The sequence below is a fragment of the Dendrobates tinctorius genome, unplaced genomic scaffold, assembly GCF_039654945.1.
Source record: "Dendrobates tinctorius isolate UK_male_01 unplaced genomic scaffold, ASM3965494v1 ptg000083l, whole genome shotgun sequence".
NCBI lineage: Eukaryota > Metazoa > Chordata > Amphibia > Anura > Dendrobatidae > Dendrobates > Dendrobates tinctorius.
The window spans coordinates 1,555,893-1,571,309 of NW_027361751.1; the positions used below are offsets into that span (position 1 = coordinate 1,555,893).

The window sequence follows — 15,417 nt, forward strand, 5'->3', positions numbered from 1 at the left end:
AATTGACAACTTACCCTCTGGTTGGTGTACTGTGTCAGAAGAATTAAACAGAGCAGCCACATCGGGGGCTAATGCCTCCTGTTCTGTCTGGTGTCTCTCCGAAATTTGGGAGACCATTGGCGATGTCTCCTGGTCCTCCTTGTGGCTTCTCCTGCCACGTCTACCCCTCCTGTGGCGCCTTCTGTGTCGCTCTGTTCCGATGATAAAAAATCACTGGAATGGGACTCACTCACCGAGGGATTAATCCTGTTAATATTATTAACCGAAACAGGACGTCTCTGGTTGCCCCTATGGACCCATTTGTAAGCCTTTCCATTGTTGAAATCCGTCTGATCCTGTTTAAATTTATTCTTCTTGCCCCCAATAATCTCCTTCTCATAAAGGTCAATTATGTTCTTGAGGCGGCCCATAAAAGGTTCGACCAAGATCTTCATGTCGAATGTATGTAGCTTAGTTTCACAGATTCTAATTTTGTCTTTTAAATCAGCTAGTAGGGTACGATCATGTTCAATAAGTAAATTCATGATAATAGTTGAACATGAAAAAAGGCCATGTTCCCATTTCTTACGAAAGGAGCCATCAACCTCCCAAGCTGGGAAAATCTGCACCCTAAGTCCCCTCGGGACAAGACCAAACCTTTTATACTCTTCAAGACTTTTAATGTTCCACCATGTTTTAGTGAGATTTTTATGTAAGCTGACAAGTTCTCTAGAAATAACGTCAAAATCTGAGTCCTTCCCAGCAGCACCTAAAGAGGTGCCAGCCACAGTGGCATCCTCAAAAATCCCCTGTGCCTGAGTGGTCCAAGCTGCCTCCCTTGCTGCTAAATCCATAATAAGACAAAAAATGAAGTGTGTGCCAACACTCCTCAAAAGAACAGTGGCAAAAGAACCACCAAAACAACAATTATAGTAATAAAGCCAAGGAGGGCACCACAGAATACAATGGTGGGATCCTCCTGCAGTCAGCAAGAAAGTAGTACTCTATACATGTAGAAAAGCTACTGACCAAAAAAGCAGGGATCACCAAAAATCAAAATAATTTTTATTAGACAACCATAGACAACACACATGTAAAAACAATTAAAAGTCATCACACATGACAGATCATACACAAGGCTCCTGAAAAAGCCAAACAAGCATCCCCCTTGGGGCTAAGAATAGTTGGGCAGTAAATACAGATAATCTGGAGAGAGCAATGTAAAATAAAGGTAATCAATAACAGTGAATCAGAATATACATAATTCAATACATGCCACTAATAATAACCTGTAAATAAACAATGTATCAAAAAATATGGACTCAAAGCATGTCCAACAATACTGCTGCAGCAATATGGATAAACATACAAAGATAGGTTAAAGTAAACAAAATAGAAAGGAACAAGTCGTGCCATGTAAAGAATAGACACACAAAACATGCTCTACAAAAGATGCACAGATAAAGTTGCCCAGAATGTCCTAATGGCCCTCTTACATATGGGGGAGCTTGTGGAGTGCCCTGCCCGACGCGTGTCGCTACCGCAAGGTAGCTTCGTCAGGGGCTGGAGAGTGTGTGCAGTGGAAGTCATATAAATACATACCAAGATAAACTTAATAGATAGCAGCTGCGAGGTTTGATCTGATTAGACGCGATGTGTGAAGGCGCAAGGACGCATGTCAGGCCAGGACCGGATATGTGACCCGTAACTCACCACTACTTCCGGGTACATACAAGAGAGACGCGATAACTTGTACTGCGCATGTGCCACAAGCAGGGTAGTTATAACAACCAGAAGACGCTAGTGTCGGTGATTATACAGCAAGCGGTCGTCATAGTAATCAGAGTACACGATAGAAAGCAGCTTAATCGGCGATAAAAAGCAGCTTTAGGAGACTTTGGTCTCAATTAGATATATTGTATAAAAGCGCAGAGAAGCATAGCAAAAAAAGGGCCAAAAGTATGACCCATTCCTGGCAGATAGATATAAAAAATATATATATGGTGGCACATACTGCGCATGTCAAAGGGCATGGTAATTATAGTGACCAAAAGACGCCAATACCAACAAGTATGCACAAATAATTAATAATCATAACAGACAATAAAGAACGAAAAAGACGCGATAACTTGTACTGCGCATGTGCCACAAGTAGGGTAGTTGTAACAACCAGAGGACGCTAGTATCGGCGATTATACAGCAAGCGGTCGTCATAATAATCAAAGTACGCACAAAACGGCGATAAAAAGCAGCTTCAGGAGACTTAGGTCTAAATTAAATATATTATATGAAAGCGCAGAGAAGCATAGCAAAAAAAGGCCAAAAGTATGACCCATTCCTTGCTAATAGATATAAAAAATATGATGGCACAAACTGCGCATGTCAAAAGGCATGGTAATTATAGTGACCACAAGACGCCAATACCAGCGAGTATACACAAATAATCAGTAGTCATAAAAGACAATAAAGAACAGAAAAGATCTAATGCCAATACTTGGATCCTATATATTCAGTATTTTAGAAAATCCTCCATTGCTGAAATACAGGGAAACATGCCAATGACGCCGCATACTGGAACCCTACATATGTGACGCACATATAAGATGTAATGGCTGTATTAATACTAATCATATAGAAAAATAAAAGAACAAATAAATAAATGACAAGGAAAAAAAAAACAAAAAAAAACAAAAAAAAACAAAAAATAAAAAAACAAAAGAACTTGTTTCAAGCAGACCAGGATTGGCTATAAAGTAGAAATTCTCCACAAACTCCCCCCAAGGGCATCCAAAAGGTAGAAATATGCTAGTAGCCAAGCACATAGGGTTGAGAAACATAGTTGAGCAAAATGCAAAACTCAAAAGAGCAATAAAATTACAGAAAAACAGCTGTATATGCTCATAACATAAGCCTAGATGACAAACAATTCTAGTCAAAGATAGAGTCCTTTGAAAGAAGTCCATAATATAATAGATGTGCAGATCATGTTGTAAGGCGTCAAGAGGCCAACTTTATCCAGGTAACACCGGGAAGAGAGAGAGATCCAAATTGACGAACCAAAAGTCGAGAACAAAATTTTTCGAGTCATGAGGTCCAAAGCAGAGGAGGTGTGAGATTAAATATCCAGGATCTACAAAAACAGAAGAAAACTTGTAAGACAAACCAGATCAAATCTGTTTGTAATATCCGGTAAATAATAAATCTTCATTTAATCCCAAAGGGGAACGACTCCGACGGTGGAAAATCCACCTGGATTCACGTTTCAACAATTCCAACGAAATGTCCCCCCCTCTGATGTTGGTCTGTAAAGCTTCCAACCCCAGGACTCTAATACCAGCGCTACAGCCATGGTGTTCACGCAAAAAGTGTGAGGCTACCGGGGTTAAGGGTTTACCCTTATCACGATCTGTTTTAGCTGTATTGATATTTGAGAGGTGTTGTTGAATCCTCTTTCTAAGTTCCTGCGTGGTTTGTCCCACGTAAATCTTCGGGCAGCGACAAACCAATGCATATATCAAATTTTTGGACCTACAGTTAAAGAAGGTCTTAGAAAAGACCGGGAAAGTCAAAGTGGGTAAATTAACACCCTCACTCCCAACAGTGAGATGACAAATGCTGCAACCACCACAGGCAAAAGTCCCAACCAGGCGTGCCCTATGGCACAGGGAATCCTTCAGGGATTTTGCCTTTCTAGCAATAAGAGTAGGTTGTGGTGCAATATGCGGAGCCAACTTGGGCTCTTCGGCCAACATACCCCAGTATTTCATCAAAATGCCTCGCAAATCATGCCAGTGGTTGTTATATGTAGTAACAAGACCCAAAGGTCTATCACACCTTGGCGGTCGTGAGCGCAGCAAATTAGCCCGATTGGCACCCCTAGCCGATTGGTCAGTAGCTTTTCTACGTGTATATAGGCCAAAGCAATTCCCTTTGCTTTATTTCACTCAAGACCGCTTCAACAGGCCAACCTGTCGCGGTGGAACAGGTCTGTCCTTTCTCTGTATCGCCCAATTCGCCTCTCGTCCCGTGTCAAAGTCCCTCAATTGGTGGGTGACGTCACCTCTCATTTCCCTAGGCCGGTCATTCCTTCCGATTCACTGGCAGATTGTGACAACGGACGCCAGCCTTCTCGGCTGGGGTGCAGTGTTTCGCAATCACATTGTTCAGGGTCGGTGGTCGACTCAAGAGACAACTCTGCCGATCAACATCCTCGAGATACGGGTGATTTATCTGTCTCTCATTCACTGGGAAAGGCTTCTCAGGGGTCTGCCGATCCCGATTCAGACAGGCAATGCCACAGCGGTGGCATACGTCAGCCACCAAGGGGGGACACTGAGTTCCTTGGCTCTAGCGGAAGTGTCCAAGATTCTCCACTGGGCAGAGGTATCAGTCCCAGCGATATCCGCGGTGCACATTCCCAGCGTGGACAACTGGGCCCCGATTTTCTCAGCCGCGAGCGTCTCGCGGCGGGAGAGTGGTCCTTACATCAGGACGTCTTTCATCAACTTTGCCGTTGTTGGGGGACTCCGGACGTAGATCTGCTGGCATCTCGTGTGAACAGGAAGGTCCCACAATTCGTATCCAGGGCCCGAGATCCTCTCGCAGTGGGCGCCGATGCTCTGACCATTCCCTGGTCTCAGTTCAAGCTCTCCTATCTGTTCCCTCCCCTTCTACTCCATCCCAAGCTGTTGAAGAAAATCAAGGCGGAAGGGGTACCAGTCATCCTCATTGCTCCGGATTGGTCCAGAAGGTCTTGGTTCGCGGATATCGTCAACCTTCTCGTGGACACCCCCTGGAAGCTTCCAAACAGAGCAGATCTGCAGTCTCAGGGTCCAGTTTGCCACCCCAATTCTCGGCCGCTGAATTTAACGGCGTGGCTGTTGAGACCGCGGTTTTGAAACGGTCAGGTTTTTCGGATCGGGTTATCCACACCATGATCCGGGCCAGAAAGCCATCGTCTTCCAGGATTTATTATCGTACATGGAATGCCTATTTCACTTGGTGCGAGGCCAATGACATTCCACCCATGTCCTTTTCACTCCCTTCTATCCTGGCGTTTCTCCAGGCAGGTCTAGATGCGGGCCTTGCCCTTAGCTCTTTAAAGGGTCAAGTCTCGGCGCTCTCCATTCTTTTCCAGAAGACGTTGGCCTCCCGACCGCAGGTCAAGACTTTTCTTCAGGGGGTGGCTCATGCGGCACCTCCGTACCGCACTCCCGTAGACCCATGGGATCTCAATCTGGTCCTGGAGACTCTACAAGGTTCACCCTTTGAACCTCTCAGGGAAGTCTCCCTATCCCTTCTCTCCTGGAATGTAGCCTTTCTAGTGGCCATCACCTCCATCCGGCATGTGTCGGAATTGGCGGCCCTTTCTTGTCGTCCCCCTTTCCTGGTGCTCCACCAGGACAAGGTGGTCCTGCGGCCCCTGCCTTCCCTCCTTCCTAAGGTGTTGTCTACTTTCCACCTAAATGAGGACATTGTTCTTCCGTCCTTTTGTCCGGGTCCAAGCCATCCTCTTGAGCGCTCCTTGAAGAAGCTAGACCTGGTCAGGGCGATGAAGGCCTACCTGGCTAGGACGGCTCCCTTGCAGAAGACAGACTCATTTTTCATCATTCCAGGTGCGCGGAAAGGGCAGCCGGCCTCCAAGGCTACCATTGCTCGCTGGATCAGATCGGCAATTTTGGAAGCCTACTGGGTCAAGCATCGAGTGCCCCCTCCTGGAATTAGAGCCCACTCTACCCGGGCAGTGGGTGCCTCCTGGACGGTGCCCCACAGAGCTTCCGTGCTGCAGCTTTGCAAAGCTGCAATCTGGTCTTCGATCCACACGTTTGCCAAATTTTACAAGGTCCACACCTACGCTTCGGCGGACGCCAGCCTAGGCAGAAGGATCTTGCAGGCGGCGGTGGTGAGTTCTCAGACCTAATGGAAGTTTGCTTCTCCCTCCCAGGGACTGCTTTGGGATGTCCCATGGTTTCTGTGTCCCCCAATGAAGCAATAGAGAAAACAGGATTTTTGGGTTGCTTACCGTAAAATCTGTTTTTCGGAGCCTTCGTTGGGGGACACAGCACCCTCCCATGTTCTGCAACTCCTGTTCTTCTGTTTGTTGGTTACAGTTGAGTTGTCTTTTCTGTTTGTACTCTATTTTGTTACTTCTCCTACTACTTTCTCACTGAGGAAATTAGTGCCGGTCGGTGGGGTGTATACTGCTGAGGAAGCGCTAAGCTTTTTACTGTACATAGTGTCAGCCTCCTAGTGGCAGCAGCATACACCCATGGTCTCTGTGTCCCCAATGAAAGCTCCGAGAAACAGGTTTTATGGTAAGCAACCCAAAAATCCTGTTTTTTCAAGAACGTAATGATTCCCTCTGATTGGTTTGTATGTGGTTATATGGATTTTCAATCTGTAAATATCAAGCCATTTAATCTATTTTTTTTTTTTACTTAGACCTAAAGAAGTCATAAATGACCCAGGAAAAGGCAAAGTTGCTTCTTTAAAACCCATCTACACGCGGTTTCCAAAACCTACTCCAAACCTTAGCCGAGCTGTGAGAAAAGAGACATCAACTATGGAGCTCTCTAAAACCCAGGACTTGCCCGATACGTCCACCGCTGGTGATGTCTGTAAAGAAGTTGGACAGTAAGTAGGAAAAGAAAATCTCTGCTATGTTTAGCTTTATAAAGAGCTTGTCCTTTCTCATTCCTTATGGCACATCCACAGGATGAATATCTAAACCACCTTGTTTGAAAAGATTTCATTCCAAAAGTGATTACATTTTCAAATTATTTACACTTTCTGCTTCTGACTTTTGTCCCTATTTTGTCTACCCCTAGGACCAGTGTAGAAAAACCTGCTTACATCAAGCCAGCGCAGCTGCGACGTGGCAGACTTAGGCCTGTGCCAAACCTGGTAAAATGGTCTACCAAGATCTTGAGTCCATTAAATATAAAGAAAAATGAAGACTTAAACACAGCAGCTGCTGACAAAGTAATTTTACTCTTAGACATTTGTTTCTGATTGATATTTTGCTGTGTAATTGGTTATACTGATTAGGAACAAGATGAGCAAATACCCTGCAGTACTGTAAGTAAACAGTAATAGTACATATGAATAACACATGGTATTTGGCAAACAGGTTCTGGTCCTGATCTGCCACCATCTACACTGAGGTCATCTGACACTAGGTGAGGTTTTAATATTGGAGGATAGGACCTTCCTGATGGGTACATCTTGTTGTGGTGCAATGGCTTTTACGCTTTTTTGATCAAGAACAGTGTTTCCTAAGTGCCCTATGTTATACTGTATGCATGCACAATTACTATTTTCTAACTGCAGGATATTTGATTAGCTTGTTTTTATCTTGGGTTTGTTTTTTTTACATGGCCACAGTGTGAAGATGCTCCTACACGTTGCACTTATACCAATTTATGCTCCTGATTATTTCTTTGGTTGTAGTTGTAGTTGACTTGAATTAGTACTTTTATTTACTTTGTTAACAAATTGTCACTTTTGCAATATTTTTGAGGTTACTTTATCAAGTGAAATTACTTTAGAAGTCATGTGACCAGGCTCATTAAAGGGTCGATATTAACTTTTAGGATTGCTACTTCCCATAGGTGGCACTAGAGTTCTAGTTCTCTTCCTCTCTGAAGAGACAATTTGCATATTTCCCACAGGAGCACTGCGGCGTAAAGGGGGCTTTACACATAGCGATATCACTAGCAATATCGCTAAAGCGTCTAAAGGGTAAGTAACGACCGCTGCTGCGTCGCTGCATTGCTGGTGAGATTTGCCTGTTTGGCAGCTTACCAGCGACCACTTAGCGATGTACCGGCGATCCTGACCGGGTCGTATCATGGTCGGGATCGCTGGTGCATCACTAAATGTAAAGAGGCCTTATGTCTCCTCACCTCAGCATGTCAGGCTTGACATGTCATTGTCCACAAGGAGAAATGTTTACCCTTGGATCCTGGTCAGATGTCTCTCACCCCACCAAATCAGATCACACACTTTGCACGGACAAGGGGCAGTATCCAAAAACAGTGTCTTCAAAATGAGATTTTGGTTTTGTCTTTTTTCTGAAGTCACGTGACAAGAGTCATTAAAGGGTCAATATTGACTTTTAGGATTGTTGCTTCCTAGTTCTAGTCCACTTCCTCGCTAAATAGATGATATGAGGTTACTTTAAGATTTAATGTAACATTTTCTTGGCATCTGTGACTCAGCATAATATGTACAGTTGTGCTCAAAAGTTTTCATACCCCAGGAGAATTTCTGCTTTCTTGGCCTTTTTTCAGAGAATATGAATGATATCACCAAAACATTTTCTTCACTCATGTTTAGTAGTTGGGTGAAGGCATTTATTCTCAAACTACTGTATTTTCTTTATCGCTTCGTTGGGGGACACAGGTAACCATGGGTGTATGCCGCAGTCGCTAGGAGGCTGACACTATGGAAAAAAAGGAAAATAGCTCCTCCTCCACAGTATACACCCACCGACATGCACAAAGTACCTCAGTTTAAGCTTAGTGTCTGTAGGAGGCGGACCTGGATCTGTTCCCATATCCGCAGTTTTTTCCTTTTCAGGTCACCTGTTGTGTTTTATTAATCTTTTTTCCTTTGTCTTTCAGGTTCATCTTTAGGGTAACAGGGCATCATTTTGCACTCTTTTTTCCCAGACCGAGAAAGGAGTCTGGTGTCACCCACATCGCCCACTCTCGGGCCCGCAAGGCAGGACTTAATCCCCTGTTACCTTTACGGGTGTTTCAGGGTGATTCCCAGTGGGCGGTCCTTTACCTTTTCCCTACCCCACCCCTTTCCTCGGAGAGGGCTGGGAGGAAGAAGGTGGTCACCAGCAATGACCTCCCCCTTCTTGTAAGGAGTTGATGTTGTCTTCTGTACTGTCTGGAGACATTGTGGGAAGGAGGATCCCGGATTCCAGAGACCCTTTCCCATCCGAGGGCTCCTGATGTGGTCCTCATTGCTGCAGAGGGACTGGGACCCTCCACAACATCCTGAAAAGGCAGGTATGTCTCCCTCTTCTCCCTCCGCCGCAGCAGGCATCATCCCGGGCTACGCTGTCCCTTCATCACAAGGGGACAGGGCAGCGTTACTGGCATGGATCATCCAGCAGTCTTGGCCATTTTTTTAAATGGCTGGGCTCAGCATTTGCGGTTGATCCCTCTCCCTTTGCTGGCCGCACCCCTTCCCTGTATCCCTTTAGCCAGTCACCGTCACGTTTAAGCTGCACACTCTTTTTGGCCATTAGTAGGTGTCTTCCTCCTCTTCTTTCGATTCTGGCCATGCCCCCGCTGCGCTCGCTTTTACACCGCATTTTTTGCCGCTCCTATCACAGAGCTTCCACTTCCTGGCCGTTCACGCCCCGGCGTGTCAGCCATTCAGAGGGGGACCTTTGTTTTCGCTACCGGCAGATTATCCTGGCTGATCAAACCCCCAACCTGTCAGCCAAAAGGATGCTTGCTTTTTATTTTCCCGGCTGGCAGATTACAGTGGTGCAGTTACACAGCCAAGTCTGCATCAGACTCATTATACCACTTATCCTGCGCACCCTGCAGACCTGCTGGCACTCTGCATTCGGGGGACACAGCTATATCCTGAGTTCTCCGCAGACCTGCAGGATGCTCTGCACAAAGCGGGACACAGCTTCCACAGTTCTTTCTGCTGTTCGTCGCTGGCATCAGTTCTTTCTGCTGTTTGTCGCTGGCATCGGGTAGGCTCTATTCCCTTTTGTCTTGGCTCCTCCACAGCAGTATCCCATAGAGAGGCTTCTTCTTACATCTCGAGAATCACAATGTGCTTATTATATGCCTGTGCCCTCTGCAAAAGTAAGGAGTCTTCAGGCCTGTACTCCCCTTTCTACCTGTCCTGCAGCTCCTGCCATGTCTGCACCACACGAGCCCTCCAATGCTCGGGATAAAAGCACTCCCTTCCCTCCGGAGTGGGCTTGTTGCCATGTCACATTTGGGATTTGACCAGACGAAAGTATCATAGTCCCTGGTCCAGGACCTGGAGCGTCTTCCACATCTGTTTGCCGCCACCAGTGCTCCGAACTCCTTTCACACTGATTCGCATGCACCCGATAGCGACACTCACAGGGACAAATCGGGCACAAGGCAAAGGAAGTAAGCTCTTTCGGGTTCTTCCTCCAGTTCTCTGGGTCCCTCTACATCCTCCTGCATGTATTCCTCACTCCATGCCCCCTCTTTGGAGGCGACTTTTGGGTCGGATGTGGATTCCCAGTCTGAGTCTAATATGGACCACAACTCAAAGATGCAGGATATGGTCAATAGCCTTATCCTGGCAATTACCCAAACTCTGAACCTAAAAGCAGGATGAGGCACCTGCTCAGGAGCACTCCGTCTCCTTCAAACAGGTAAAACGTCCCTCTCGGAATTTCCCTAATCACAGGGAATTTGAAACAATTATGTTCAAACACTGGGAACACCATGAGAAGCGCTTCCCAGGAAGGAAGCAGCTTGAAATTCTCTATCCCTTTAGCCCAGACCTTGTTGGTAAATGTGGATCAGCGGGTTTCTCGCCTGTCTTCTAAAACAGACCTGTCTCTACAGGATGTTGCATCCCTTAAGGATTCGGCGGATAGACAGACTCTTTGGCTAAGTCAGCTTTTGGAGCAGCTGGCGCCTCCCTCTGTCCCCTTTTTGCCTCCACCTGTGTGGCAAAGTCCATGTCTGACTGGGCAAGAATTCTTTGCCAGGGTATCCTAGCGACAGCTCCTCTGGATGAGATGGCAGTTTAAGCCGACCGGTTTGCCTATGCCGGCAAATATCTTTTGACCGCTTCCTTGGATGCAGCTGGTTGTTCCGCCAGGGCTACAAGCAATATCGTTGCTATATGCCGCATTCTCTGGTTGAAAGCCTGGAATGCAGATCGGCCATCAAAAAAGTCCCTCACTGGCCTTGCTTTCCAAGTCTCTAGACATTTTGGATTCAAACTGGGTCAAATAATTTTAGGTGCTACCGGCGGAGAAAGCACCTCACTTCCCCAATTCTACATCAAGACAAGGTGGTTCTCAGACCTGTTCCTTCTTTCTTAACTAAGGTGGTTTCTTCATTTCACATTAATGAAGAAATTGTCCTTCACTTTTTATGTCCCTCTCCGGTTCATCCCCTGGAGAAGTCCTTCTACAAGATGGATCTGGTCAGAGCTATCAGAACCTACTTTCCGCTTCCTTTTGCCACTCTGAGGCTGGTTTCACATTTGCGTTTTTTTGCGCTGGAAAAAAATGCATACGTGCGCATGCGTTTTTTCCCCTATATTTAACATGGGTGCGTATACCTGCGCGCTGGCATGCGCACGTATGCGATTTTCATGCGCTGCGTTTTTTTGGGGTGTGCGTTTGTATTTTCCAGACGCAGCATGTTGCATTTTTTGGCCCTGCAAAAAAGCGCATGCGCACGTATGCGCACGTTTTGCGCTAAAAATGGCCATTATAGCCTATGGGTGCGCATATGTGCGCATTGGCATGCTTATGTATGCGTTTTTTTGCACATGCGTTTTTTTTTGTTAACCATGGAATTTAGGGGTTTGGGTTAGAGTTAGGGTTAGTTAAAGGGGGTTAGGGTTAGGGTCAGGGTTGGGGTTAGGGTCAGGGTTAAGTATGGTTTGGTTAAGGGTAAGGGTCAGGGTTAGGGTTAGGGTTAAGTATGGTTTGGTTAAGGGTTAGGGTCAGGGTTAGGGTTAGGGTTAGTTAGGGTCAGGGTTAGGGTTAGGGTTAGTTAGGGTTTAGGGTTTGGGTTAGGGTTAAGTATGGTTTGGTTAAGGGTCAGGGTTAGGGTTAGGGTTAGGGTCAGGGTTAGGGTTAGTTAGGGTTTAGGGTTTGGGTTAGGGTTAAGTATGGTTTGGTTAAGGGTCAGGGTTAGGGTTAGGGTTAGTTAGGGTTAGGGTCAGGGTCAGGGTTAGTTAGGGTTTAGGGTTTGGGTTAGGGTTAAGTATGGTTTGGTTAAGGGTTAGGGTCAGGGTTAGGGTTAGTTAGGGTTAGGGTTAGGGTCAGGGTTAGGGTTAGTAAAGTCATAGTTTGGGTTAGTGTGAGGGGCCACCTAATGTTGGAAAAAAACGCAAACGCGGTAAAAACGCACTAAAAACGCATACAAACGCATAAAAACGCTGCGTTTTTTTCATGCATGCTCATAAAAATGCTTGAAAAAAACGCAGCAGTTGTATGCTTTTGTATGCGTTTTTTTGCGGGAAAAACGCACTGCAAAAAAAAGCAAGTGTGAAACTAGCCTGATGCCCTGTTGGTCATCTCTGAAGGTAGTCGTAAGGGGCTCCCAGATTCTGAATCCACTATTGTCAGTTGGTTTAGTTCGGCAATATCGGAGACATACCACGTTCAGGAGAGACAGCTACCTCTGAGGGTGAGAGCTCACTTCACTCAAGCGATGGGAGCCTCCTGGGTGGTACGTCACCAGGCCTCAGCCTTCCAGGTTTGTAGGGCCGCGACTTGGTCATCTTTGCACACCTTCGCAAGGTTTTACAGGATTCATACCCATGCCTCATCTGATGCAAGTCTGGGAAGGAAGATGCTACAGGCGGCGGTTACGCACAGGCCAACGTAAGTCTGTTTTTTTTTTGTTGCATTCTTTCCGTTCCCACCCTTCGGGACAGCTTTGGGAGGTTCCATGGTTACCTGTGTCCCCCCAATGAAGCGATAAAGAGGGATTTTTGGTACTCACCGTAAAATCTCTTTCTTGGAGCCTTCGTTGGGGGACACAGCACCCTCCCTGATGGTTTGTACCTCTATTGGGCCTACGTGCCTTTGTTGTTTGATTGGTACATATGTTATGTTTTGTTTGCTTCTCCTACTGCTTTAACACTAACTGAGGTGCTTTGTGCCTGTCGGTGGGTGTATATTGCTGAGGAGGAGCTATTATCCTTTTTTTACCTAGTATCAGCCTCCTAGTGACAGCACTATACACCCATGGTTACCTGTGTCCCCCAATGAAGACTCCAAGAAAGAGATTTTACAGTGAGTACCAAAAATCCCTCTCTTTCGCCACTTAAATTGAAAAAAGAAAAAAAAATCATGTTTGGTATCTTTGTACTCGTACTGACATGGGTAATCATGTTGCCAGGTCAGTTTTAACATATCGTAAACATGGTAAATAGCCTCAACCTCCACCTTCCCTACAAAAAAAAAACAATTGTGAAATTGCACATTTTTACCTCTTGGGAGAATGGGAGGTAAAAAAAAAAACGGAAAATGGCCACGGCATGAAGGGGTTAAAGTGTTAGAACACTATTATAAAGCAATTGTACTTCCGTGATATATTTAGGATGTGACTTTCCTGCTTGTGAGGTAGATTATACATTGTGTTTACAGAGTGACAAGTTTAACCCCTTTCTGCCATCCGACGTACTATCCCGTCCATGGGACCCGGGCCCCTATGCCCATGGACGGGATAGTACGTCGGCGCGATCAGCGGCGCCCACGTGGTGAGCGCCGCTGATCGCGGCAGGGTGTCAGCTGATTATCACAGCTGACACCCGGCACAATGTGTCAGGGGCGGTCACGGACCGCCCCCGACACGTTAACCCCTTGCACACCGCGATCAAACACGATCGCGGTGTACCGGGGGTTAAAGGGAAGCATCGGCAGGGAGGGGGCTCCCTCCATGCTTCCCTGAGCCCCCCACGGCAGCGCAATGTGCAGCGCTGCTGCGGTGGACTCCTTTCCTCCAGGCCCCCGAATCCAAGATGGCGACGGGGGCCTTCGGGGGCCTGCAGGAAGCTGGCTTCCTCAGTGCCTGCAAAGCGCAGGCATGAGGATGCCTTCTGCAGTGCCTGTGTCAGATCGCTGATCTGTCACAGTGATCTGTGATGTGACAGATCAGCGATCTGTCACAGGACAGTGATGTCCCACCTGGGACTATGTAATAAAGTAAAAAAAAAAATAAAAAAAAGTGTAAAAATAATAAAAAAAAAATCGCCAAATATATTAGAAAAAAAAAAATATTCCCCCAATAAATCCATTTTTTGGAAATAATAAAAAAAAAAACAATAAAAGTACACATATTATGTATCGCCGCGTCCGTAACGACCCGCCCTATAAAACTGTCCCATTAGTTAACCCCTTTAGCGAACCCCTTAAAAAATAAAAATAAAAAACGAAGCAAAAAATAATGATTTATTATCATACCGCCAAACAAAAAGTGTAATAACGCGCGATCAAAAAGACGCATATAAATATCCATAGTACCGCTGAAAACGTCATCTTGTCTCGCAAAAAACGAGCCGCCACACAGCATCATCAGCGAAAAAATAAAAAAGTTATAGCTCGCTGAATAAATTATTTTTTATATAAAATAGTTTTCATTGCATAAAACCGACAAAAACATAAAAAAAGACCTAAATGAGGTATCGCTGTAACCGTACTGACCCGAAGAATAAAACCGCTTTATCAATTTTACCGCACGCGGAACGGTGTAAACGCACCCCCCAAAAGAAATTCATGAAACGCTGGTTTTTGTTCATTCTGCGTCCCAAAAATCGGAATAAAAAGCGATCAAAAAATTTCACGTGCCCGAAAATGGTACCAATAAAAACGTCAACTCGTCCCGCAAAAAATAAGACCTCACATGACTCTGTGGGTCAAAATACGGAAAAATTATAGCTCTCAATATGTGGTGATGCAAAAACTATTTTTACAATAAAAAGCGTCTTTTAGCGTGCGACAGCCGCCAAACATAAAAACCGCCATAAATAGTAAATCAAACCCCCCGTTATCACCCCCTTAGTTAGGGAAAAAGAATAAAATAAAAAAAATGTATTTATTTCCATTTTTCCATTAGGGTTAGGGTTAGGGTTAGGGTAGGGTTAGGGCTAGGGCTAGGGTTAGGGTTAGGGCTAGGGTTAGGGCTAGGGTTAGGGCTAGGGTTAGGGGCGTGTTGGGGTTCGGGTTGGAGTTAGAATTGGGGGTTTCCACTGTTTGGGCACATCAGGGGCTCTCCAAATGCAACATGGCGTCTGATCTCAATTCCAGCCAATTCTGAGTTGAAAAAGTCAAATGGTGCTCCTTCCCTTCCAAGCTCTGCTATGCGCCCAAACAGTGTTTTACCCCCACATGTAGGGTATCAGCCTACTCAGGACAAATTGCAAAACAATTTTTGGGGTCCAATTTCTCCTGTTACCCTTAGGAAAATAAAAAATTGGGGGCAAAAATATCATTTTTGTGGAAAAAAATGATTTTTTTATTTTCACGTCTGAGTGTTATAAACTTCTGTGAAGCACTTGGGGGTTCAAAGTGCTCACCACACATCTAGATAAGTTCCGTGGGGGGTCTAGTGTCCAAAATGGGGTCACTTGTGGGGAGTTTCAATAGTTTAGGTACATCAGGGGCTCTCCAAATGCACATGACACCCGCAGACCATTCCATCAAAGTCTGCATTCCAAAACGTCACTGCTTCC

The 15,417-nt window shown here is 45.6% G+C and overlaps 1 protein-coding gene and 1 long non-coding RNA gene across 6 annotated transcripts in view; one reads left to right on the forward strand and one right to left on the reverse strand.

Annotated features, from left to right (window-relative positions):
* The window catches only part of LOC141097078 (uncharacterized), a 72,528-nt gene that overhangs the window by 37,109 nt on the left and 20,002 nt on the right, over positions 1–15,417 (forward strand). For 3 of the 5 annotated variants that reach the window (XR_012233844.1, XR_012233845.1, XM_073584049.1), the window contains exons 3-4: positions 6,421–6,612; positions 6,807–6,960. Coding sequence is in view for 1 of the 5 variants with exons in the window: in XM_073584049.1 (XP_073440150.1) it covers positions 6,421–6,612; positions 6,807–6,960 (346 nt within the window). In the remaining 4 variants the exon portion in view is untranslated. Of the gene's footprint in view, positions 1–6,420; positions 6,613–6,806; positions 6,961–15,417 lie in introns of those variants that run through there. The other 2 variants (XR_012233843.1, XR_012233842.1) reach the window with 1 other exon arrangement.
* LOC141097081 (uncharacterized) overlaps positions 1–15,417 on the reverse strand; it is a 72,215-nt gene that overhangs the window by 2,511 nt on the left and 54,287 nt on the right. The window lies entirely within an intron of this gene.